The 27,689-nt window shown below is 37.3% G+C and overlaps 2 protein-coding genes and 2 long non-coding RNA genes across 7 annotated transcripts in view; 2 read left to right on the plus strand and 2 right to left on the minus strand.

Annotated features, from left to right (window-relative positions):
- Positions 1 to 22,752, plus strand: part of cdc5l (CDC5 cell division cycle 5-like (S. pombe)) — a 452,249-nt gene extending 429,497 nt beyond the window's left edge. Inside the window, exon 17 of one of the 2 annotated variants that reach the window (XR_015945067.1) lies at positions 22,553 to 22,752. The gene's annotated coding sequence lies outside the window, so the exon portion shown is untranslated. Of the gene's footprint in view, positions 1 to 22,523 lie in introns of both variants that reach the window. The other variant, XR_015512488.1, reaches the window with a different exon arrangement.
- Positions 1 to 27,689, minus strand: part of LOC141378508 (uncharacterized) — an 842,893-nt gene that overhangs the window by 349,680 nt on the left and 465,524 nt on the right. The gene's annotated exons all lie outside the window — the stretch shown is intronic.
- The window catches only part of runx2a (RUNX family transcription factor 2a), a 169,301-nt gene that overhangs the window by 133,929 nt on the left and 7,683 nt on the right, over positions 1 to 27,689 (plus strand). For all 3 annotated transcript variants that reach the window (XM_087288828.1, XM_087288829.1, NM_212858.2), the window contains 1 exon segment: positions 1,605 to 1,766. In XM_087288828.1, coding sequence (XP_087144954.1) covers positions 1,605 to 1,766 — 162 coding nt within the window.
- Positions 1 to 27,689, minus strand: part of LOC141378507 (uncharacterized) — an 80,323-nt gene that overhangs the window by 2,773 nt on the left and 49,861 nt on the right. The window contains exon 3 of the long non-coding RNA XR_015512993.1: positions 1,559 to 1,776. This is a non-coding gene — a long non-coding RNA (uncharacterized LOC141378507). The remainder of the gene's footprint in view (positions 1 to 1,558; positions 1,777 to 27,689) is intronic.

The raw sequence follows: 27,689 nt of genomic DNA on the forward strand, positions 1-27,689 counted from the left end.
AAATATATGAACTATTTTGTTGATATTTTGTGCTTTTTGTATTTTATTTTAAATAAATAAATAAAATGAACACATTATATTTTACTTGAATGATATGAAGCCTGTTTATAGGACCATTAGTATTTATTATTATTTATTTATTTTTTGCATTGTGACATTATCTTATGGTAATTAAAAATCAAATAAAATTTTAAATTTAATTTAGTAATAAAATTAAATAAAAATATTTTCAAATTTATCTCTTTCTTGATGGATGAATATAGACAGACAGACAGACAGACAGACAGACAGACAGACAGACAGACAGACAGACAGACAGACAGACAGACAGACAGACAGATAGATAGATAGATAGATAGATAGATAGATAGATAGATAGATAGATAGATAGATAGATAGATAGATAGATAGAATTAATGAAATATATAATTGATGATGGATGGATGGATGGATGGATGGATGGATGGATGGATGGATGGATGGAAAGAAAAATACAGTGATGGATGGATGAATGGATAGGTGGATGGATGGAAAGGCAAATACAATGATGGATGGATGGATGGATGGATGGATGGATGGATGGAAAGGGATGGATGGAGTGATGGATGGATGGATGGAAGGATGGATGGATGGATGGATGGAAGGATGGATGGATGGAAAGGGAAATACAGTGATGGATAGATGGTAAGATGGATGGATTGTTGAATGGATGGATGGAAAGAAAAATACAGTGATGAATGGATGGATGGATAGGTGGATGGATGGAGAGGCAAATACAATGATGGATGGATGAATGGATGGATGGAAAGGTAAATATAGTGATGGATAGATAGTAAGATGGATAGATTGTTGAATGGATGGATGGAAGGATGGATGGATGGATGGATGGATGGAAGGATGGATGGATGGATGGATGGATGGATGAATGGATGGAAAGGGAAATACAGTGATGGATAGATGGTAAGATGGATGGATTGTTGAATGGATGGATGGAAAGAAAAATACAGTGATGAATGGATGGATGGATAGGTGGATGGATGGAAAGGCAAATACAATGATGGATGGATGAATGGATGGATGGAAAGGTAAATATAGTGATGGATAGATAGTAAGATGGATGGATTGTTGAATGGATGGATGGATGGATGGATGGATGAATAATTGGAAAGCAAACACAGCGATGGATGGATGATTAAATAGATGGATGGATGAAAAGGGAAATACTAGCATAGATGGATGGATGGATAAATGAATAATGGACGAATGGATGGACGAGTGAATGGAAAGGCAAAATCAGTTATGGATAAATGGATGGATGAATGGACTGAAAGGCAAATACAGTGATGGATGGATGAATAGATGGATGGAAAGGGAAATACAGGGATGGATGCATGGATGGGTGATGGAACTGTTTGTACAATATGTGTTTTACAGTATAATACAGCCCTTCATGTTCTTGACAGGTTTCATGAGACTCATTATTATTATGTGGTGCTGGGATACACTTGATTTCTGAGCTCACCATTGTAAACTGAAAGAAGAGAGCAAAAACACAAACCTCCAAGGACAGTTTACTGATGTCGTCTCATTTCTGTTCCTCTCAGACCCTCGGCAGGTTCAATCCTCTCCGCCCTGGTCCTATGAGCAGCCCTATCCTCCATACCTGAGCCAAATGACGTCTCCCTCCATCCACTCCACCACCCCGCTGTCCTCCACCCGTGCCACCGGCCTGCCCACCATCAGCGACGTGCCACGACGCCTCTCAGGTACTCACACCTGCAGAAACCACACAAATTAGGGTACGCTCACACTACGCTATCCGGACCATGCCCGGGTACGTTTCTCAAATTGTTTAACAGGTGTGAGTGCTCTGAATCAGGCCCAGGCTTGACTCAGTTGGCCAGTCCTGACCCGGTTGCAAGAGGAATGCCAGAGCCCGGTTCAATTGTAGTGTGCAAAGTGCGTCTGAGCCTGAAACTGGAGACATGACGTCACTTTTATACTGTTTCATATGGATTTATTAATCATTCTTACTTTTCAATGCACATGAACTGTCGTGGTTTATTAAAAACACAAACCCTTCGCTGCACGTCAGCTGCACCTTCAGCAAACCTCCCAATACCTGCAGCACGAGGACTTTTATGATCGTTTATGAGCATTAAAAGTAATGGATCTGTTCAGCTAAATTTTTCCCTGCGTGTCACTGCATTCCAAATGACTAAAAATAATACAAAACAATATAACTAAAGCAATGTCCACTAGGGCTGTGCAATTAATCGAAAATCCGATTTCGATTTCGGCTTTTAACGATTATGAAAAGCCATTAATCGAGATAAACGATTATTCCATCACGTACTGCCCCCTTTCCAGTTGTACATGTGTGAAAACTCTGCCTCTGCAAAGCTCACTTCCACGTGAAAGTGACTAAAAGCATGTGCTGTAATGAAACTTTTGCAGCACGGGATGCGCATCATTCATTTTTTTAAAAGCGCAAAAGAGCACTTGCTGTTGTGCAGGCACGTGCACACATAGGGCTCAACCTGTGCAGTGCACATGCCCTTTTTAGTCTTGGATAGAAAGTGCCCTTCCAAAATGATCAAAAGTGCCCCCGCGATGCGGCACACCCTCGGTCCCGCCCTTCAGTAGGCGCGCGACAACAAACCTCACCCCCCCCCCCTTCAAAAAATTTATCCTGCACATGCCCTTTAGACGGTCTCTGCACGGGCCTGCTGTTGTGTGTGCGCGCTGTGCTTAGCCTCTGACAGGTAGCGTGTGTGTGTTTGCGCGCCGCGCTTAGCCTCGGACAACAGAGCACACACACATCTACAGCGATCTTAATGTGAGCGCTTTAATGGTCAAATACATGCACATTTGTGTCAGAGCGCAGTGTTTAGTGATTATTCATATTAACCCTCATCTGTGTAATAAACAAACAAGTTGAGAATCAAAAGACACGAGAAAGAGAAACCATATCAGAGCCGCACAATTCTTAAAGTGACAGCGTGCGATATTCCTGCTGCTGCCGACTGTTATTATTAATCAATAATAAAATCAAAAATACAGTGAAGATGCTTAAAGCACAGTTTAAACATAACAGATTTAATAATTCATTTCTAATAACTGATTTCTTTAATCTTTGCTATGATGACAGCACATTATATTTTACTAGATGTTTTTCAAGATACTCAGCTTAAAGTGACATTCAAAGGCTTAATTAGGGTAAATAGACAAGTCATTGTATAACAGTAGTTTCTTCTGCAGACAATCAAACATATAAATTGCTTAAAGGGGCTAATAATATCGAGCTATTATAATAGGTTTCAAAATATTCAAACCTGCTTTTATTCTAGCTGAAATAAAATAAATAAGCCTTTCTCCAGAAGAAAAAAAATATTATAGGAAATACTGTAAAAAAACCTCTGTTAAACATCATTTGGGAAATATTTATATAAAAATAAATTCACAGGAGGACGAATAATTTTGACTTCAACTGATAATCGTTTTGAATAATCGTGATTACAATTATGACCAAAATAATCGTGATTATGATTTTTCCCATAATCGAGCAGCCCTAATGTCCACTGTGCTGAGCGAGTGCAATTCTCTTCCTGTTAAACTGAACAGTCACATCATCGCTGATGCAAGCGTGCTCTGGTTCGGAAGGCAAAATGCAGTGTGCCTGCAGGCCGTCAAGCGAGAGGGTAGGGGGGACAAGCGTGCTTTGGCAAGGTTCAAGGCAACTGTACCTAGTGTGAGCACATCCTTAGTGTTGTCATGATACTGCAATTTTAGTATCAATTGGTACTGACCTATGGGCCAAACTATGTGCGCTATCATACACCTGGCGCAATAAGGCGCAAGGTGTGATGCAATTGTTGTCTGCTAGTTTCAGCTCGACGCAAGTGTTGTTTTGATGTTTTGCAGCATGCTGTTCAATTGCGTTCTGGTCTAAAAATGGCAGTGTGTTCAGGCGCATTGCAGGTGCGTTGCTATTAGAGATGCGCGGATGGGCTATTATTTCATCCGCAACCGCATGACAAAATTCATCATCCGTCCGCCATCCATCCGCAGTAACATTTTTGACCAATTTTTAAAACCGCACCCGCCCGCCATCTGCTGATTGGGCTCTTTATTTGAATAGCTTATTCCTTTTTTTATTAAATGAATGTTTCTTTATTGATCATTATAGAATAGAGAATGACTTTAATGTAGACATGCAGTTAATCCAAACGTGCAAGTCATTAATTGACGACGCTTTGAAGTGATGCTAAAGATACGAGGACGTGTCTTTTCACTTGATTCGATTCCTCGGTCCTTGAGTCTTTGCATCCTTCCCTCGTAACGTTATCCCGGTGGGGTGGAAACACGAGGAAAGAAAGCAAGGAAAGGAAACGAGGATGCACAAATAAGAAATGAGAAGCACCCGAGCTCTCAGAATATCAGCAGTGAACTCTGTCTCCAATCGGCGCACAGGGACAAAAGTAAATAAATAGCCTAAATTAAACGCACTGTACTATACAACTTTTTTTTTTTATTGTAGCCTAATAGAAAACGCATTGACACATCATTTCAACATGCTGCTATTTAGCCTACTACTAAATGCCTATTTCACTTTATTTTTTAGTAAATAGACAGAATAATAAGTCATTTACATTATAGCCTAATAATGTTTACATTTGTAGTTGTCCATAGCAACCCCAAAAACGTACCTGCTTGCCTTGCACATCTAATTAATGGGCACAGTTTTTCGACTATTTTTTATTTTTTGCTGTGGATGTTATTGAGCTTGTAGAAATCGGAAACAACACAGTTCTGCGACACAGATGAACCTTTATTGATATCTCTATCAGACAATACCTATTTTATATGCCAAAAGAAACAACAGGCAGTAAAAAAAATATTAACATAAATATCTTAATGTAAGCATAGGCTATAGTCGCATGCTTTGGCAAACAGATGAAAATTTTTTAATAAAAACGTCATATCGTGCCTAAGCCTTGTAGGCTCAGTCACCCCCACAATTAGAAATTAAATTAGAAAAACAGATATGCCATCCCTCTTTGAGCGAACCTGACCAGGCTAAAGTGCATGTATGACAAGTGCCCCAATAACCCATGGATTTAGGATTATCCCCATTTCCCTCAAACTTGAAGCATAACGAAATACTATGCCATTAAAGTTGCGACAAAGAAATTCTGGCAAAATAACCTTAGCCTCGGAACGTAAAAGCGAGGCCAACATGTCTAGAATAGAATAGGCTAAACCAATATGAACGTAAAATTATCAGCTGACCGAACTCAAAAGTTTATACTGAACATATGTGTAGCCTAAATAACATAGGCTAATTGGTTTAATATGCCTGACCTTAGGTCTAGTTTGATTTTTTTCTTGGCACAATGCAGGAATAAAATAGCATCTACAGTGTCAGGATTCAGACGGGATCGCCTGCATAGCCACTATAATGCGCCCTGCTGCACTGAAGGAGCGCTCGCTCGCAGCACTTGTTGCTGAAATGCATAGAATTCTCTTGGAAAGGTGCTGTAGTGGGAATGCCTGGCCTTATTTCTCCCAAAAGGAAAGTAGATTTTCCTCTGCTGATCCGTCTATACTGAAGTTTGTAGAGGAATACTTCTGTACTTCATCCAGAATTAGTGTATCCGATTCCTCCTCCCATTCTGTGAAGTCAGTCCTAGGCTTTTTCGTTGGTGCGCCAGTTATGAATATAAAAACAGTACAACCGCCCGCCACCCACCCAAATTTAATTAAAATATTATTTTTTCGTAACGTCATCCGCCCGATCCGCGGTTTATCCGCGGAGTCCGCGGCTATAACCGCCAACCGCGCATCTCTAGTTGCTATTTTGAGGAACTAAAAAAGACTACTCAATAGACCAGCTTAGAGGAGGTCTAAAGTCCAGCGCAGAGCTCGCGTTAGTTGTGCGCCTTGCTTACACATTGCTTACTACACACAGGATGTAAAGCAATACGCAAATATCTTTATGATATACAATGAAAAATAATTAAAGGAATAAAATATTACAAAATTATTATTTTCTACATTAATATTAAAAACACTGCTTTCATGCCTTCATCTCGGGGTGCTTTTTCAGTTTATTCATGACAATTTGCTTTTGTATAATGTTATTATTAGTAGTGGTAGTATTTATTAAATGCATATTGCTAATTGTTTTGTTAAAAACAAGCTTAGATTTGCCCATTTGACCATATGGGGCACAGCTTGTGTATTTGGATATAACTCGGGTTTTTGAGCACACTTCGTTATTATTGTTCATTTATTTCTTTGCTGGAACTGAACCTAGAACTGAATTTAGAAATAGTTTTGAAACAAATCTTTGCACTTAACAACTGAAATGAATTATGTAGCCTAATTAATGTGTTCAGTGGGGTCCGTCTAAGCTGTTTCCTTATCCACGGAAGAGAATGAAAGTGAAAGTAAAGAATGAGGAGGCTCATTCTCTCATTCTTGTGCTGTAGATGCCCTGTTTATAACTGTTTTCTCGCTAGTGAAGTGTTCAGATTTTCTTCTAACAAAGTCCGCCATGTTAATAGCAAATGCACCATGGAGCGACGCAACTGACTCTTAAAGTCAATGGGATATGAGATTCTGATTGGTTTATTCTCAAAACACTCCTGTAACTCATTAAGAGAATAAGCTCAACCCTGTTAGACCATGCGCCATGGTGCAAAGTGGATTTTTTTGTCATTAAAATAGCAAAAATGGATTCTGATATGCCCTTTTTGCTTTTGCGCCTTGCACTTTGCGTCAAAATTGAACCCTATATCTTAACTATGCCCTGTTTTTTAACAAAATAATGCTTATTTTAGTTTTTAATTACTTAAATATACAAAAGTACTTGGATAAAATCACTTAAAAAAACGATTGTTAATTCTAAATTTTTTTGATTTACTATTATTATTATTATTTTCAATTTAATGACTTTTTGGACTTGGACGGACTTGACTTGGCTGTTAAGAACTCAGACTTGAGTCCAACTTTTGTACCCTTTTTTGGAACTTAAACGTTCCCTTTTGGACTCGGACTCGATTGGTTAAGGACTGGTCTTGACTTGGACTTAATAAAGGAGGACTTGAGTATTGATAATGTCCCACATTGGCACACAAAAACTTAGTATTTGTCCCAGATTTTGTTTGCTTGGTGATGTTCACTATAGAAGTCTGTGTTCTGCCAAAAATGTTATTACTTGATTGAATGGTTGTTATCAGTGGTTATCAGCTGATAGATATGGGCCAGTATGGCCCTTCTGGAAGTTAACAAGAATTTTTTACATTATTTATTAAATTTCCCATTAATTGTATTTCATTACCCCAACCCCAAACCCAACCATCACAGTAATATAAAACAGATCTGGATCTGGAGTCTTGTATAGCTGATTAACCATGTGGATGGATGATAACAGCCTTCTGACCTTAAGTAATAACATTCAAAGCACGTGGTCAAGTTATGTGTCAACTCAATTGCCATTATAAAGTGGATTATTGTGTGATAGGGTTAGTATTTGGAGTAGATCTGCCTTGGATTAGGCAGTTAGGTAGAGAATTCAATGAAGGCATGCTTAATCTGGTACTTAAAAAAAACAGCATAGGCATGAAAGAGAAAATAGTACTCATATTTACTAGCAAGTCATTTACAGAAGTGTAAAATAAATCCCCACCCCACTTTCAATGAATATCCTGTTTCACCCATATACAGCTGTCAGATTACGGAAGTGAATTGTCTTTTTCCACTTGTTGACTCTTCATGAATCATAACTGAGCTTTAAAAGAGCAACTCATGACTTATAAAAGAGAAATGAGCTTCTCCTCTGGCTTGTATGTCTTTCTCAGCCAAGCTCTGGGTTCAGAAACGTCTGTATTTACTTTCATAGCTGATCGTGTTAGCCGTGAACATTTGTCCAAACACTCATTTACTGAAGTCGAATCAAAGCATTTTTCCAGAGTTCACTTTCTGCTTTGTAAGCGTTTGTTACGTTGCCCGTGGGCGAATGTCTTCCAAAGCAATAGCACCTTTAAAAATAGGGAACATTTGAAAGAATATCTGCTCTCCAATGGAGGCTTTGAACTCGGCTCTCTTTTGAAATGCCCTGAAAAGAAACAATAAAACAGACTTTCTGACTCACAGACTTCAGAAGGTAAAAGGGGAGCTGGAGCAAAATGTCCATATAGACTTTGGGATGTTTATTTATCTATTTATTTTTTGAAAGAAAGAGTGACCACTGTTTTCTGTAACTGATCACTATTATTTTAATACTCTACTTATGTTTTCTTTTTTTGTTATTCATTAATTTTCCTTGGGCTTAGTCTCTGATTTATCAGAGGTCGCCACAGCAGAATAAAATGCCCACTATTCCAGAATATATTTTACTCAGCGGATGCCAGTATACTAGGAAACACCTATACACTCTCAAATTTACACACATACATAAACTACGGCCTATTTAGAAGTAGGGCTGCAACTAACGATTATTTAATAATCGATTAATCTGTCGATTATTTTTTCGATTAATCCATTTAAAAAAAGCATTCATTTACAACCCTTTATTCGAAAAAGCTCATCCCTGAGCTGTTATAACAATAATAATAATAATAATAAAATAAAAAACTAACTAGTTTTGTCCTGTTTTCAATCCTAATATCTAAATGTTTTTAAATGAAGATACATACTAGACACATGGAATCGCTTAATAAATTACTTAACCTCAAAATTAAGTGATTATTAGCTAAAAACAGTGGTCACCAAACTTGTTCCTGGAGGGCCGGTGTCCTGCAGATTTTAGCTCTAACCCTAATCAAACACACCTGAACAAGCTGATCAAGGTCTTACTAGGTATACTAGAAACACCCAGGCAGGTGTGTTGAAGCAAGTTGGAGCAAAACCCTGCAGGGACACCGGCCCTCCAGGACCGAGATTGGTGACCCCTGGCTTAAAACAAGCAAATTTATTCGCCAATGGGTTAAAAAAATGATCTTAATAAGATATAATCACACACAAGTTTTCAGCATCACTTAATTTTCCCATGCCATTTTTCTTGTCTGGTCTTGATGGAAGATTTTTTAGATATTTAAACCGGAAAAGAGACAAAATGACTAAGAAAGAACAGTCAGCTACACGTGACTACAGATGGAAAAAAGATGGATCCAAAAAAGGCCAGTGAATAAAAATGTGTCTTTAGCCTTGCAATGCAAAGTAACTCTACTACCGCTGATTTACTGCTGCTATTAACTCTTTCACTGCTGAGTTTAAAAGGTTCTCTCTGGCTCGGGAGTCAGTTTTTTTTTTGGAACATTCACCCTTAATGTTTCTGTGGCAACACATCATGTTTACCGTGACACACCGCAGCCAGAACAGTGATGTATGACAGATGATTTGCAAAATAATCACAATTTTTTTATTTTATTTTATAAAACATCCAATTCCAAATCATATCATCAAATGATGTTTATTTCAGTTTGCATTTAATTGTTTTACGTGAGTTATAGATGTTGCATATGCAGCGCATGTGATGTATTTGAGTGTCGTTCGAAAAATAACGTCTCACCTGCGCCCTCACAATCATTACATTACATGTAGGGGGGATGGGAAGGAGGAATGTTTTGCAGCCTGTGCAGAAAGCAGACGCGGATGAAGCGTAATTAATTTACATGTGAAGTCAATGTAAAGAAGGCATTTGTCCTGACTGTCAGTGACCACCTGAGAACGCTGTAGTTCAGCAGACTCTGAGACTGAATTACAGCGCCCAAGAACTACAAGTCCATACATACCACGCGCATTACACCCGGTCCACGTACACTGATTTGCAATCACAGCTGTGTCTGTTTACCAATGATTTCCTGGACTATATATTCTATCATCCCACCACTGTTTGTCATCGCGTCGTTGTCTTTCTTGTCGCCTTTGGTATGTTGTTCATGATCTTGCTCTTGTATCTTGTTAAAGTCTAGTTCGAGTTAATCTGTCTTAGTTTCTGGTTTTGTTTGTTTGTTTGCCATTTTTGCTACTTTGTACTTTGGATTTTTGTTCACTGTTACCGCACTAAGTTAATATTAAATCTGCACTTGGATCCACACCCTTTTGTTACCGTTTTTGTTCCTGTTTTGATCCCGCTAACGTGACAGGATTAGACATCCTGCTGGGCGAGTTGGGCGTTTTGTGAATTTGCCATGCTTTAGACTGCAAAAAAAGTTGGAGCAAACATCTAACAAATGACAGAAAAGCAAGCAGCTTATAATGAGGGAGATTGTTTTAGGAATGACGGCCCCTGGGCATGATCGAGTTGAAGGCGTTATTTGAGGTTTACATGTATGGCTGGTATCAGCAGTGTAACGTAACTAATTACAAATACTCAAATTACTGTTATTGAGTAGTTTTTTTCAGAAATTGTAATTTACTAAGCATTTAAAAATGTGTACTTTTACTTTTGCTTGAGTACATTTTTAGTGCAGTATTGGCACATTTACTCCACTACTTTCCTTCAACCTGCAGTCACTACTTGATTTTTTCTTGTCTATGGGGATTACAAAAATCAGTACTGTGATTCCTGTCCAATCAAATCACACATACTGTTAGTAAATCTCATTATAGGGAACTACCTCAAGACATGTGTGTATTATAATTACAGCAAACTGTTTGGAAGCATTAAAAATGTCTAAGAAGATGTCCAAAATCTTTACATGCATTGACCCAGAGACTGTTTAGATGCATTTCACTGATGAGAAGATGATGGATGTTTACTGTAGGATGACCGAAATGGCCTTAAACACCCAGCAGGCACAAGATGACAACATGACGTCAGATTGACATTGTATCCTAATGTCATGGGGACGTTACAATTTGTATGGAAATGAAAATCAGGTTGAGGTCAGAATTCAACAGCAATGTCGAATGTCCAACTTAAACCAACCAAATATCAACGTCTAATGATGTTACAGCTTGACGTTGTGTGGATGTTACCTATGATCACTATCAGACGTTGGATTTTGGTTGCATGAATATATGTCAGTATTTGACATTATTGTGATGTTGGTTTGAGATGTTGGCTTGATGTTGGATTTTGGTCACTTTATAACAACCTAAAATCAATTAAATATAAACGTCATTTGACTTATTTACTGGACATCAAAATAACATCGTCTTTAGACTGACTAGTCATTGAATTTTGGTCACCTGGCATCACAACCTAAATCTAACCTATTAACATCTTATCACATTGTGTGCCTGATTGGCGCTAACTAGATACAGAATGTCACAATTACACACACATGCACAAATAATATGTAAATATATGGCTTTTAACAATGTAATACTCACTACTCACTACTTTTGAGTACTATTAAAAGGGATACTTTTTACTCTTACTTTGAGTAATATTTACAGCAGATACTTTTACGCTACTTACACTACATTTTTAGGCAAGTAATGGTACTTTTACTTAAGTAGGATTTTTCATTACTCTTTCCACCACTGGCTGGTATTATAGTGTGCGTCCAATCGATAAAATGTTTCCGTTTAACACTTTTCCTGTTAACGAGAGAAAACGCTTCTGAGTTTTACGGCAATCCATGTTTAAGGTGTAATACGGAAGGGGAAGCCCTAACGCATGTCCTCAGTGAGGTATCTGTTTTCAGATGCTCCGGGGAGTTAAATTTGGGAGAGAAAGTACGATCGGGGATAAAAATAAGAGTTATACAACCTTCCTTTGGCTTAATTTGGCTTTGGCTTAAATGGCTCTACCATTTTAGATCTTGTCTTGACAAGAGTTACTGAAGTTTGTCCTGCGCGCTTGCGTTTTTTTTAGTTACTTCTTTGGTTTGGTGCGTTAATCTGATCGTTACTATTATTCAAAAGAAGGTAATGATTCGCACTCAATTGCTTCATACTGTTTTTATTCTTACTTTTTCTTACATTTTACGGGTGATAACAGACAAACAGACGTTTCGGCACAAAGCCTTCCTCAGTGTGTGACACATTCTCCAACTCCACCCTTTTATTCCATAGTCAATCACAATGTGCAATTAGTTAAACGGTCACTCTCATTTCATTATCAATTAATCACACAATAACTTATAATCTTCACAGCAATGACAATAAACATTCTTCCCATTTCCGACCTCACTCCACAGAGATAAAGTGCATCAACCACCATCACTAATCAGGTGTACATCAATACAAAAAATTCTAACAGTTGACATTAAAAGTTTTCTACATTTAACAATTACTCAAAGATTAAAAATAACAAGTCTTACCTTCATCTCTACTCTTACAACCAATTATACAGGAGACTTTTACCTGCATTTTAAAAAACGATTTGCAAGACATACGAAAAAACTTGCATTCAAAAACCATTACTACATAGGAAAACATTGACAAGAGACCAATATAAAGAAGCTTTATTTTTATGATTTGTGTCATTGTCATATATATATATATATATATATATATATATATATATATATTTTTTTTTTTTTTTTTTTTCTGTAAAATTGTCTGCAAATTTCTGAAAATTACCACCACAAAATTGGTAATTTTTATTGCAAAACATCACAAATAAATAATTACAAAATCGTTAAAAACTAGGAGGTCTGATTTAGCTTATCCAGTTCACCTCTAGCACATGTGTTTGGACTGTGAGAGAAACCGGAGCACCCGGAGGAAACCCACACCAACACAGGGTGAACATGCAACCACACAGAAACGTCAACTGGTCCAGCCGGGACTTGAACTAGCAACCTTCTTTCTGTGAGGCCACAGTACTAACCACTGAGCCCCCAATTTTTTTTATTTCTAAACATAATTAATTTTTCTTCTGTCTTTGCGATGATGACAGAACGTTATATTTTACTAGTTATTTTGCAAGACACTACAGCAGTATTCAGCTTAAAGTGTTATTTAAAGGCTTAATTAAGTTAACTAGGCAAGTCATTGAACAACAGTGGTTTGTTCTGTAGCCGGTCAAGAAAAACATTTCTTAAGGGGATTAATAATATTGAATAAAAAGAGTTGTAAAAGAAAAAAAGTTTTTCCAGCTAAAAAAATTTTCTACACAAGATAAAATATTTTAGGAAATACTTCAAAATTTTATCTCTCTGCATGTTCTCCCCGTGTTGGCATGGGTTTCTTCCGAGTACTCTGGTTTCCCCCACAGTCCAAACACATGTGCTTTAGGTGAATTGGGTAAGCCAAATTGTCTAGAGTATATGTGTATGTGTATGTCCTGGTCCTCCAGGTTGGGAGTCAGGGCCGGAGTGGGACTCCTTTTCAGCCCTGGAGTTTCAAGCATTAGACCGGCCCACCTGAATTCACGATAAAATAAGGTCATTTCCAAATCAGTTTCTAATTACACTATCACATCTTTTCCAAGAAAACAGCTGCTTCAGAACGTCTACCCCCGGTTTCACAAACAAGGTTTAAGGCTAGTCAGGATTAAATTGCATGTTTGAGCTGTCTCAACTTAAAAATAACTTGCGGTGAGATGTCTTAAAATATGTCAGTGCCATTTTTTTGTCTCCAGGTGCCTACCAGTAATATTTTTCTAAGGCCATTTTTATAAATGAGTCTTAAATAACCTTATTTAACTAAGGCCTAGTCCTGGCTTAATCTAAGTCATGTTTGTGAAACTGGGCCCTAATGTTCAACAACCTTACAGTTTTATATGTCTTAACAATAAAAATGAAAAAAGAAAAAAAAAATTACTCAGGTGAGGATTGAACACGGATCGAAGACATCGTAGTTCAACATGCTGACCACTAGACCACAAAGGCACTGTCATACTTTTGTGGCTGGAATGATACTCACATCATCATTGCCCTGCAGCCTGCATTTTGCTCATGGGGCTGCGAGACAATAATTAAGAAGAGAGGAGCTGCGGCAAAACAACAAATAAAAAGAGTGAGGCTATGGTCAAATAAATAAATAAATGAAAAAAAAGTGCGACTGCTGAGAGTGCAGGCAGCTAGAAACACCAGCCCTCGCAGCCAAAAAACGGACCGGCCTACCAGGAACTGTCCCGGTCCTCCCAATTGGCGAATCCAGGCCTGTTGGGAGTTAAGCATTCTGCTAACGACCCACCTCGAAAAAATTAGATGTTACAAAACACCAACATGGTGCGGCTAAATATCACCTTGGATAAAAAACAGCCCAGAAAGTAAGTAAGTAACTGTATTCTAAATATTGCAAAAGTTTCTTTACACTAATTTCATAGGAATCCTTTTCAGAATAGTTTTGCTTTCCTAAAGTATTTTTAGTCCAGATGTTTGTACGAGCTCTTTATTAATGAACAGGCAGCAGACTGTGGCCCACCCGCCCTTTGGGGTCCGTTCAGAAACAAACACACAGCGTGGACGTTTTCTTTAATACACCTGTTTGACTCTCCGCCAGGTTGGTTTTTGAACTCTGTTTTTTTCCCCCTCTCTTTCTCTTGGCTCCCCACCCTAACTGTTTTCTTTGAGCCTGGAGCGAATGTGAAAGTTTAAATGACTTCTTGGTGTGGCTGCTTTTTGAACCTCGGCCAGCTGCCTCGTTGGGTTTGATTAGTTTAGATTTCACCCGCCTTTCATCTTGGAGATGTCAGCCTTTGTTCTTTCCTCAAAGAGACACACGCACCTCTTGGTCCTAAAGCCCCCTATTCTTCCCGGGCCGAACGCATCGCACTTTTTGCAGCTGCTATTCTTCTGAACCACAGGCTCACATTACACCTTTCAGTCACAGACCTGCTGAATGATAAAGACTCAGATGAAGGCGTGCATAATATTACAGAGAGAGAGATAAATTATCAAAGAACGCTGGAGGAAAACTTTTTAAAGTGATCGTTTTCCCAAAAATGAACATTTACACACTATTTACAGGACTCACCCTCAATTGTTTTATGATTTTCCATATTTTGTTTAACCAGGGTTTCACCAGGTAAAATTTAAGACATTTTTAGACCTTTTTAATATGGCGTATTTCACTGACAAAATAAACTCACTCTTCAAATAAATGTCACTATCAACCCCATTTTATCATGGTAGCTGAAATAAAGTGAACTAGTCTCTGCTGTCTTCCACATTAATGATGAGATTTTGTAGGGAATTTTGAGGAAAAGCTGTTCACTTTCACTATATTTGCTAAGGTAACACAACCACTGTAATATAAACAAATGACCCAATGCTGTAGTTTTTTTTTACAATTTAGGGTATATTATTCTACAATTCACCACACTTTACTGTAGTAAAACTACACCTTGTATTTCATTTTATCAGTTCACAATTCTTAATACTAAAGTAAGCTGGTACATTCATTAACAAGGAGTTGTAAATAATACTAGACTAAAACATAGGCAGTATACCCAACACATCAAAAACACTAGTATTTATTATGGAATTTACCTTAACCTCTGGGAGTTGATTCCGGTACTAGGTCCATTGAGAGTTGACGAATCGTCTCTTTTGGAGTCGACTCCCCATCCCTAATGTGCATTATTTGTCAAGTGTTATTTTATTTTTTTAAAGTTATTTTTTTAAGTGTTATATTTCCCAAATGATGTTTAACAATGCAAGGAATTTTTCACAGTATTTCCTATATATATATTACATTATATATAAATCTAATATTTTTTTCTTCTAGAGAAAGTTTTATTTGTTTTATTTCGGCTAGAAGAAAAGCAGTTTTAAATTTTTAAATACCATTTTATGGTTAATATTATTAGCTCTCCTAAGCAATTGTTTTTGACCGTCTACAGAACATACCACTGTTATATAATAACTTGCCTAATTATCATAACATGCCTATTTAACCTAGTTAAGCCTTTAAATGTCGTTTTAAGCTGAATACTATCTTGAAAAATATCTGGTCAAATATTATGTGCTGTCATCATGCCTAAGATAAAATAAATCAGTCACAATCACAAATCACAAATGAGTTATTAAAACTATTATGTTTAGAAATGTGTTGAAAAACTATTCACACCATTAAACAGAATATGGGGAAAAACATACAAGGGGGGCTAATAATAATTCGGATTCAACTGTACATACAAAACGTAGCAATACATTCTTATTAGTAGCCTTCATATTGCTCAATATAGCAGTTCTATGGGTGCAGATGCCTTGTTGATGCCAGAGGTTAGAGGAGAATGGCCAGACTGGTTCCAGCGGATAGAAAGGCAACAGTAACTCAAATAAGCACATCTCTGAACACACAACATGTCCAACCTTGAGGCAGATGTGCTACAGCAGCCGAAGACCACACCGGGTACCATTCCTGTAAACAGGAAATTGAGGCTCACCAAAATTGGACAATAGAAGATTATATTTGGGGGATATTTTCTTGGTACACTTTGGGCCCATTAGTAATTAAGCATCATGTGAACACCACAGCCTACCTGAGAATTGTTGCTGACCATGTCCATCCCTTTATGACCACAGCGTACCCATTTTCTGTTGGCTACTTCCAGCAGGATAACACACCTTAAAGCGTGAATCATCTCAGGCTGGTTTCTTGCACATGACAATGAGTTCACTGTACTCAAATGGTCTCCACAGTCAGAAAAAATCAATCCAAAAGAGCTTTGCGATGTGGTGGAACTGGAGATTCACATTATGGATGTGCAGCCGATAAATCTGCAGCAACTGCATGATGCTATAATGTCAATATAGAGCAAAATCTCTGAGGAATATTTCGAGTACCTTGTTGAATCTCTGCCACAAAGGATTAAGGCAGTTCTGAAGGCAAAAGGGGGTCCAACCCGGCACTATTAAGGTGTACCTAATAAAGTGGCCAGTGAGTGTATCTTTTCAAAGTAAGCAGGCAGTCATTATTCAAGTGACCCCGAATGTCAAAGGGCACAAGATCACACTAGACATAGCTCAGCAGAGTCTAGTTATGAGCCTTGAGGTTCAACTACTAGACCACACCATGCCAAAAAAGGGGGTCTGGCAAGATCCGATAGCATAATGGATTCATTCTTGTTCATGTCTGCAGCGAAGAGGGATGTTTAATGGAGATTGAAGGTTGCATATGTGAATTTCTGTCATTGTTTTGGAAATGTGACTTGGGTCTCCTCTCTTCTGCGCTGTCTCCCTGAAGAGTCTTTTTTTTTTTGTTTGGTTTGAAATGTCAAGAGTTGATAATGTGGAGAGACAATCTGCTCATAATTGGCCACACATGTTCTGTAAAGTTTGCCAAGCTGTCAGTCATAAAAGCGACGCTCATAGACGACACGCGACCGCTCCTAAACCGGCAGACACGCTGTCGGGAAAGAAGCCGATGGATTTACTGTCATAAAGAAGCGCTTTACTTTTAAAAAGGGGTGAGATGTGATCAGATGTTGAGTCAAAAAAAAACGAAAAACGGACATGGGCAAAGTTTTGGTTTGTTTGAAGAGAAAATTAGAGATGGGGGAGAAAAAGGTGGAAACGGAAAGGAAAAGCTGGAGGAAATGACAAAGAAAGGAGGAAATGTTGGAACTACTAAAGGGAATGGTGAAATTTATAGTAAGGAACAGTACAACGGAAAGAAAAAATATCAGAAAGTAAAGGAAATGAGTTAAGCACATGGATAATCTAATAAGTAAACTAGGTTTGAAGTAAAAATTAAAGAAATAGGAAGAAATATAAAGGAAAAGCAGGAAGTAATGCAAAATAAAGAGGAAATAGTAAGATGAAGAATGAGGAAACCACAAGACAAGTATTTTGATTTTGATGTAAAGTGGGAAAGAAGTAAAAACTGAACTGTGACAGATGGAGAAATGGAAATTGAAAGTGTTTGACTGAAGTAAAAGTAAATTAAATTGAATAAATAAAAATACAGGTGAAAAAAAAACAACTTTTGCAAAACAGAAAGTGATGGGTAAGAATTAGGGTAAATGCAAAGGAAATGGGGAAATGTAAGAAACAGTACAATGAGAAGAAATAAACATTGGAAGAAAAGCATTACATGGAATTAACAGGAAATTAGCTAAGCAAACAGATGAGCAAACTGGAAATTGAAATAGAAAATTTGTTTGTTTGAAATGAAAATAAATTAGAGATGAGGGGGAAAAAGTGGAACTAGAAAAGGAAAAGCAGGAAATAGTAAGATAAGAAATGAGGAAACCAGAAGACAAGTATTTTGATTTTGAAGTAAAGGGGCAAAAGAAGAAACTGAACTACGAATGATGAAGAAATAGAAGTTGAATGTGTTTATGTTTGACTGATGTAAAAGCAAAAAAAATTAAAATTAAATAAACAATTCAACAGGGAAAGAAAACGTTAAAAAATAGTAAAAATAAGTAGATTGTAAAAAAAAAAAAGGAAAGAGTCATGGATAAGAAAAAGGGGAAATACAAAGGAAAGGGGAAATGTGCAGTAAAGAACAGTAAAATGGGAAGGAAAAATATCAGAAGAAAACTAAATGAGTTAAGTAAATGAATAAACTGAAAATTAAACTATATTTGTTTGAAGTAAAAATTTGAGGTAAGAATAAAAAAGGGAAAGCTGTAAAAAAAGCTGTATGATATGGTAAAAGATAGAGAAAACTGTAAGGAGAGTAATGAGGAAACCACAAGAAAGATATTTTGGTTTGGATGTAAATGGGGAGAAAGGGAAATGGAAAAAGTTTGTTAAAAGTAAATCTTGGAAAAAAAAGTTATGAGCAACAAATAGGGGGCAATAAAACAATGCAATGGGAATAAAAATTAGAGACTAGGAAATAAAAGGGGGAAATAGAAAGGAAAAGCAGGAATAAATGCTAGAAAAGAGGAAATAGTAAGGTGAGGAATGAGGAAACCGCAAGAAAAGTGTTTTAGTAACTGAAAGGAAGGGGAAAGGGAAATGGAAAGAGTTGGTGTCTGACTGATTGATTGATTGATTGATTGATTGATTGATTGATTGATTGATTGATTGATTGATTGATTGATTGATTGATTGATTGATTGATCGAAGAAAGAAACAAATAGGAAATGGTAGTGGGAATAGGAAGTAAAATATTCCTGTTTGTTTAAAGTGAAGGAAATGACAAATAGAAAAAGTTAGAAGAAAAGTTTTTGCTTTGTTAAATAAACAACAGAGGATATGGAGATGGTAAAACAAAATAGAGGAAGGAAAAGATTATAGTTAGGAGGAAAGAAAAAAGGGGGAACTGAAACAAGAAATATCAGAATGATAAGAATGTAGAGGAAAGGAATAGTATTTTGTATGATGTAAATTAAAGAGAAAGTGGACATGGGGAAAAAACTAATTAGTTTCAAATTATGTCCAAGAAAGGGAAACTCATTCATTCATTCATTTTCCTTCGGCTTAGTCTCTGATTTATCAGAGCTTGCTACATCAGGATAAACCGCCAACTATTCCAGCATATGTTTTACGCAGCGGATGCCCTTCCAGCTGCAACCCAGTACTGGGAAGGAGAAATACAAAGGGAAAAGAAAACTAAATGTAGAGTAAGGATCTGGATAATAGAAAGAAAAGATTTTGGGAAACAGAAAGGAAAGGCAAAATGGAAAGAAAAGGACATGACTTAAGCAGATGGGAAATGGATTTATGAAAGGCCATCATGTTAAATAAAGAAGATGGGAAATTGCAAAGTAATTGGAAATATTAAAGACAGGATTTGGTTTGTTGAGATATTAAATGGACCCAAATGAAAATGAAAAAGGTCAGGACAAGGGAAGTAGAAAGAAAAGGAAATGAGTGTAGGTTAATTTGATAAGAAGAGGAAAGAAAAAAGAGGAAGTGGGAGAAAAGTGAAAATGGTTAAAAAAAGAGGCCATATATTCTGGTTTGTTTGTTTGAAGTAAAGGGGAAATGGCAAACCAAACATGAAATTGAAAGTGAAATATTAAATTTAATACAGACATGGACAAAATTGTTGATGCCCTTCATTTTGGTTTCGGCCAGTTTCATTAGTTTGTCTTTTATTGCTTCTGCTGAACCACAATTCCAAAACTAGCTGATTTTTCAACACATTTCTGAACATGATAGTTTTAATAACTCATTTCTAATAACTGATTTATTTTATTTTTGCCATGATGACAGTAAATAATATTTGACTAGATATTTATCAAGACACTTCTATACAGCTTAAAGTGACATTTAAAGACTTAACTAGGATAATACAGTTTACTAGGCAGGTTAGGGTAACTAGGCAAATTATTGTATAACTATAGTTTGTTCTGTACACAATCGAAAAACAAAATAGCCTAAAAGGGCTAATAATTTTGTCCTTAAAATGATGTTTAAAAAATTAAAAACTGCTTTTATTCTAGCCGAAATAAAACAAATAAGACTTTCTCCAGAAGAAAAAAATATTATAGGAAATATTGTGAAAATGTCTTTGCTCTGTTAAACACCACTTGGGAAATATTTAAAAAAGAGAAACAGAGTTTTTTTTAAGTTATTTCAGTGACCACTTTAGTTTTTCTTTCCTAAATGTAAGGCTACCAATAATGTTGTCCATGTCTGGACAAACGTCAAGAAAAAGGAAACTGAAAAAAATGAGGAAAGAACTAAAAAACTGAAATGGGAAAAAAATATAGCTTGTAAAATGTGCTTTATGATTAAATAAATTGAAATTAATAGAGGCTGGATGAAAATGAGAGAAAAAAAAAAGTTTGAAGGAAACAAATTGGGAAAATCAAATTGAAATAAAAGAGGGAAATTAAAACAGGAAAATAGTTTAGGGTTGCCTGAAACCTGTCAAGTAGAAAATACAGAATACAAGTTTAAAGTAAATAAAAAGAGAAATTCAAATATGAAAAGTCAAGAAAAACTTCTTTAAAAAAAATAATCAAATTTCAAATAAGCTGACACGACTTTTTTGGGGATAACTCAATTGCTTTACGTTTAATCCACTTCAATTTATTTATCAAAAAAAAGAATAAAAATCTCGCTGCCTTATATTTTTTAGTTAAATCAAATTGACGTCAATTACTGACTAAAAATATTAAGTTAAACTTAATAAACTGAATAACTTAAAATTTTAGTTGAAACCTGATTAACTCCTTAAAATAAGTGATAGCAACATTTGTTGTCTTGACTTTTTGCCATTAATTCATTCATTTTTCCTTTGGCTTAGTCCCTTATTTATCAGGGGTCACCACAGCAGAATGAACCAGCAAGTATTCCGGCAAATGTTTTACACAGTGGATGTTCTTCCAGCCGTAACCCAGTACTCTGGGAAACACCAACACACACACACACACACACACACACACACACACACACACACACACACACACACACACACACACACACACACACACACACACACACACACACTATGGGCAATTTTGTTAATCAAGTTCAACTATAGGACATGTTTGGATTGTTGGGGAAACCGAAGCACCCAGAGGCAACCCCCGCCAACACGAGGAGAACATACAAACTCCACACAGAAATGCCCCAGCCAGGACTAAAACTAGCTGTGAGGCGACAGTGCTAACCACTGAGCCACCATGCTGCCAATGAATTTCTTCCACAGCGTAAAAAGTTAACAATCAGTTTGTGTCAGGACAACATGAAGGATTTGTGTGGAACCCGGCATTTTTTTAAAGTAAAGGAAATATAAAAGAAAAGAAATGACTTTAGGTTTGTTTGTGAAGAAAATGGAATTTTAAGGGAAAGAGCAGAGGAGCCTGGGATTGTTTGTTTATAGCCTTTAATTTAGCAGCCGGCTCCATTTGAAAAGCAGATCATGATGAACGCAGAGTGCATACGAAAAATAAGACAGATGTGGAGATGAGGAGGAGAAGATGATAAGACGTTCCTCTGGGATTCTCTCTCCTGGGGTTCTGGGAGTCGCAGCCCATTAGTGGTTTATAATTTAAAAACATCTTGTGGTTCTAAGAGAGAAGATCGGCCCTTCTCTCTGGCTAATCGCAGACATGCCACCACATCTGAGACTGCTCATTATGCATCCTGTGGAAACTGTTTTCTCCTCTAAGCGTTTCCATGTGCGCTCCCAGTTTATCCCGACATTTCTCTTTGATATTCATATAAATGCGAGGATGCGTGTGTGTTTGTGCATGCGAGCATGAACGCACACGACGCATTCGCATACAAACCTTCCGTGAAGAAACAAACAGCCCAAAGCTGAAGCTTTCAGCGGCATAATTAGCCGTCGGTTTGCATATTGGTGACAATTCTGCAGGATTGATTTTCATCCTGACCTCGAATCAACCCGAGCATTGTGTAATTCGGGTGGCAAATGAACGTTTAATTCACGTTTATGTCTCTATTAAAGTGATGAAATGCAAGATGATCCAGTTTCTCTTGTTGCTCGGCTAAGATTTTTTGCATTTTCCTCAACTTAAATTCTTAAGAAGAATAAGTGGATTAATGCGCATTTGTTTTGTTTTTGGACGCACTTTCCTATAAGATTTGATAAGTTAATGTTTTTATACATGCACGGCATTTATTAATCATAGTTCAACATTTACTAAGTGTCAACTAAAACCAATGGCTTAGTAAAATTGCACAAAACAATCAACACATCTCATTATATAAAATTAAGTTTGCAGGAATAAAAGGCAGCACAAAATATCTCGTCATACTCCTTAAAGGGCCATGACACCCCCCACTTTCGGTTAAAGTCTACTTCAGAATTTTTTCAAAAGATGCATGATTAATGGGCGTGGAGCTCCGCGAGCATCGGGCAGGAGTGGGCGTGACCAGCAGGGGAGAACGTGAGCGAACAACTGTTGTTGTCAGTTAGCTCACAAAATGAGACACAAAGAGGAGACGCATGAGTTTATAGTTCACACAGTTAAAATGCAAAGAAATGAACATTGATTTAATGCCCTGCTACATTTGTTATTCGTAATTTCATATACACATAACCACAATTTATATCATTATAAAGATAAGTGTGTTCATGTAAACACTATAAATGAGGACTTCTCCCTCAATCCCCGTATCCAGCAGACTCAGTGCAGCAGGTCTCCTGACCTGTCTATTTTAACCGTTAGCCCTGCTGGTAATCTGGAGGATTTAGGCAAACACAGCAGCACGGCGATGTGTCTGAATGTGAACGAACTCCTGATAAAAGACAGCGTCCGCCATTCTCTAATTCTCGTGCTGCTCTCCCGACAAAAATGCTAGCAGCACGCACACAGCTTTGCTGTTTGATCGGCCCTGACAAGATCACGGGGGAAAACATGCAACAAACCACGTGGATCATGGAAACAAACGCATACGAGCCTTCATAAACGGCTCAATAGTGTGTCGTGGTTTCCGTGTCTCTCAGCTCGGGCTTGACACTGGCAGGTCTGGCAGGTCTCATGAATAATTAAGCAGCCGGCTCTTCTCATAGGATAAGAACACTCCGCTATGAATAATAATGAGAAACCGACGTGTCATCATTGCACTTGCAGTTCTGCGCTACGTCGCCAATTTTGATCCCGCCCCAAAAATCATTTTAAACCCGGAAGCTGAAATTAGCTGACAAAAGCTCAAAATTATCCAGTTTTCCCCACAATTAAAGCTGACAGGTGCTAACATTGTCTTAACTGATGCTCAACACACACACATCTGTTAATATAAAAAAAAAGTTCTCCAGGGTGTCCTGAACCTTTAATTACACCCAAACCCTAACTCTGCTGGCTTTGAAGTTTTTGCTCGATATTCTGAAACAAATTTAAAAAAAATGTAGAAACATAACCAAAATTAGACCAATTTTTTTAAACAAATAAAAAAAAATTATTTAATAACTGTATATACCATTTAATACTTTAAAATGTATTTATTTTCTAACACTATTATGTAATGTGTACAGTATAAGATCTATTTGTATGGAAGTAAAAAAAGGTAAAGTCTAGATCGGATACGCGGCCGACCGGAAGTGCGATATGCTCATTAATATAGCAGCATTTTTTTAATGACACTGCATAACAATAATGAATAATTTTACAGTACTGTGACGGTTGGGTTTAGGTTTGGGGTGGGTGTTATAAATACAATTTATTGGGTAATTTATTCGATAACATAAATAATACTCTGTACAAATACTGTTTTTACGTTACTGTAAGGTCCATCCGTACCGTGCCCAGGCCCGTTTCCCGGATCGTTTGAGAAGTGTGAGTGTGCTGAATCGGGCTCAAGCACGGTTCACTTGGCCGGCCCTGGCACGGTTGGAAGAGGTGTGCCTGAGCCCGGTTCACTTGAGCTTTGGCGCGGTACGCTTGTGTGTGAGTGCAAAACGCGCCAAAGCCCGAAACTGAAAGCGAGACGTGATTTTTAAGAGACTGTTTCATATGGATTTATTAATCATTCTTACTGTTCAGTGAACCCAAACTGCCGTAGTTTATTAAAGACGAAAACTCCTCACTGCACGACAGCTGCGCGGCTTCAGCAAACCTCCTCATTCCTACAGCACGAGAGCTTTATGATTGTTTATGAGCGCCAAAAGTGGCGGATCTGTTTGGCGAAATATCTGACTGCGTGTCACCGCATCCCTAAAGACTGTTTGGCGAAATATTTGACGGCATAACAAACAACTGAAAAGATATAACTAGAGAAATCTCCACTGTGCTGCTGAGAGAGCGCTTCTCACTGAACAGCGCAGCAGCGATGACGTTAGCGTGCCGAGGCCCGTTTGTGGTGTTAGCGGGCCGTCGGGGGAGACGGGAGGGGGGACGGGAGGGGGGACAAGCATGTTTTGGCCCGGTTCGAGGCAACTGTACCTAGTGTGAGTACGGGCTAAGGGTTGGGTTTAAGGTTGGGGTGAGGGTAGACGTTAATAAAATACAATAAATGGTTAAATTTAAGAAATTACATAATTAATTCTTGTTAACTTCCGGCTGCAACCATATCTAATCTATCAACAACTGCAAAAAAACAAACTTACATCTGTTGCATGGACACAGTCCATTAAAGGTTGAATAACAGACAATGTATCTGTCAGACTTTGGGAGAAGGACACTTCAACAACTTTGCAGCAGGAAAGTCAAATCTGATAATCACAAAAACAACACGAACCAGCAAATGGTTCTGAAATGCACACAACTTCACTCTGAGCCATGACATAAACTTTCAAAATCTATAAAAAATAAAAATAAAAATTCTTAAATAACATCAGTGTGGGTGACATGTTTCTTTGGTTTTTCTTACAGACATAAAGCTGTATTGCTGGATAAAACATATTAACCCTTACTCGCTGTGTAAAGTAGCCTATTTGAAAAGTGAACAGCAGGTTTCTTTATCTGATCATGAACCACTATTTTTGACAGCAGAAAACACATTTTCAGAAACACACGGAATGGAAAAATTATTAGCTAGCGTTAGCTTGTTCACATTCACATCTTAAAAATACCGCATAAAACAGCCACATTGGAAAAGCGAACTTATGTTAGATGCTAAGTTTGCCACATGCAGTCACTAGCGACACAGTATAAAATCGAACAGCTACAGCACAACACATTTCTGTCACAAAACATACATTTCGAAAAAACAGAATTGTATAACAAAGCGCTTTCACCTACCTCACAACGAAGAACATCAGTCCAGCTCTCATGTGCTGCTCAGCAGGGTTGTGTAATGGCATACTTTCAAAAAAAGTAACTCCAGTAAGAAGTTAAAGTGCGTTGCTGAACACCAGTTGAATGAACTCCAAAATATAACACAGCAGGGAATATCCAACGCAGTCTCACAGCAATTCGTAACTTTTTGATTTAGAGGGTAATTCGTATGAATTTGTACGATCTAATTCGTACTATTTAGTATGATTTGCTCATTACCCAATGACGGTTGGGGTTAGGGGTGGGGTTGGTGCCACGCCTCCTTTTTAAAATCTTACATTTTCGCACAACTGACATCGTACGAATTCGCCATTAAACTGAAAAAACATAAAATACTTAAGTTTTCTTGAGATCAGGCTTGAATATCCCATAACTAGGCCCACACGGAATCTGCGCGCGCAAAATTTTGCACATTTTCCGCAGATTTTTAGCCCATAATTAATTCTGTTTATTTACTTGATTAAATGCGTGTAAATTTATTATTATTCAGTTTTTAATTAATTACAGTAATAATTTTGACTAATGTGAAAATGTTCATCTGATTTATGTACAATGCAGTGTGTAAAGTAATATTTTTAGTCTTTTAGTAGAGATATTATATGAGAGACTTGCTTTGTTTACCAAATAAAGTGAATCTAATTGGCATTGCATTTTAAACATTAAATAAAAGTTAAAAAGATATTATTTTTTATTATATACAGTATATTAAGGTTTTGGTTATGACACTCCCAAAATAATTCCGCAGAAATCACCAGATTTTTGCCGAAACTCTCCGCGGAATTAGCAAAAAACGTCCGCAGACTAAAATAAACTCAAAAATTTAACTCTTTCACACTTTTTTGCCAAACTCCTAATTTTTCTCCAAAAATTTGATGTGCACTAACATCCAAATTCACGCTTGTTAACATTAGTTAATGCAATTCGACCTAATAGGGTGCTAATAGGACTTTTAATTTGCCGGCAGTCTGGGTTAACTGCTTCAAGTGAACTAAATGCCATTGCAAAATCGGCGTGTTTAAGGTCAGTTTTCTTTCAAATTCAGCGATCTCCACTGGCTGAGTGATATCCAATATAAAGTGGGTCTCAAACTGTACAAGAAGCACTGTATTAAATTACATTTTCCCTGTCAGATGCTTTGTTTCTAGTGAAGATTTAGAAAAACTTGTTCATGCTTTTATCAGCAGCAGGGTGGATTACTGTAATGGACTCCTCACTGGTCTTCCTAAAAAGACAGTCAGACAGTTGCAGCTCATCCAGAACGCTGCAGCCAGAATTCTGACCAGAACCAGAAAATCAGAGCACATCACACCTGTCCTCAGGTCTTTACACTGGCTGCCAGTTACATTCAGAATATATTTTAAAGTATTATTACTGGTCTATAAATCACTAAATGGCCAAGGATCTCAATACATCACAGATATGCTCACTGAATACAAACCCAACAGATCACTCAGATCATTAGGATCATATAAACTAGAAGTTCCAAGAGTTCAGTCAAAGCAGGGTGAATCAGCTTTCAGCCACTATGCCCCTCACTGCTGGAATCAGCTTCCAGAAATGATCAGATGTGCTCCAACATTAGGCACATTCAAATCAAGACTGAAAACACATGTTTAGCTGTGCCTTTACTGAATAAGCACTGTGCTGCGTCCGACAGATTGCACAATCATGTTTTTCTCTTCTTCTTCATTCTTTTATATCACATTTTACCTGTTTTTTATGTTTTGTTTTGACGCATTTTTATTATTTGTTTTTATTTTTATTTTACTTGTTTCTTTTATTCTTGTTTATGTAAAGCACTTTGAATTGCCATTGTGTATGAAATGTGCTATATAAATAAACTTGCCTTGCCTTGCCTTGTCATGTCTGTATAATATGAGCATTTATTTTACCCCTGTATAATCAATGGAGCTTCTGCGCTAACCTGCCGATTCTGACGAGGGCATGCGAGCAAATGGCTTTTTGTCTCGTTTTACACTTCAGCAACTAAATAAATGACAAAGTCTATTTAACTGATTGTATTTGAATGACATTACAACATCGATGCTGTAAAAGGAACCGTATAAAATGGCAAAAAAACTCACAATAACAGGTAACCGGAAGTTTATTAGTGTGGGAAACACTAGCTCAGCATATACCCTATAAACAACTTTATTATCATTACCTAATGTTAACAAAGCTAATT

Source organism: Danio rerio, chromosome 17, assembly GCF_052040795.2.
Source record: "Danio rerio strain M-AB ecotype USA chromosome 17, GRCz13ab, whole genome shotgun sequence".
Taxonomy (NCBI): domain Eukaryota; kingdom Metazoa; phylum Chordata; class Actinopteri; order Cypriniformes; family Danionidae; genus Danio; species Danio rerio.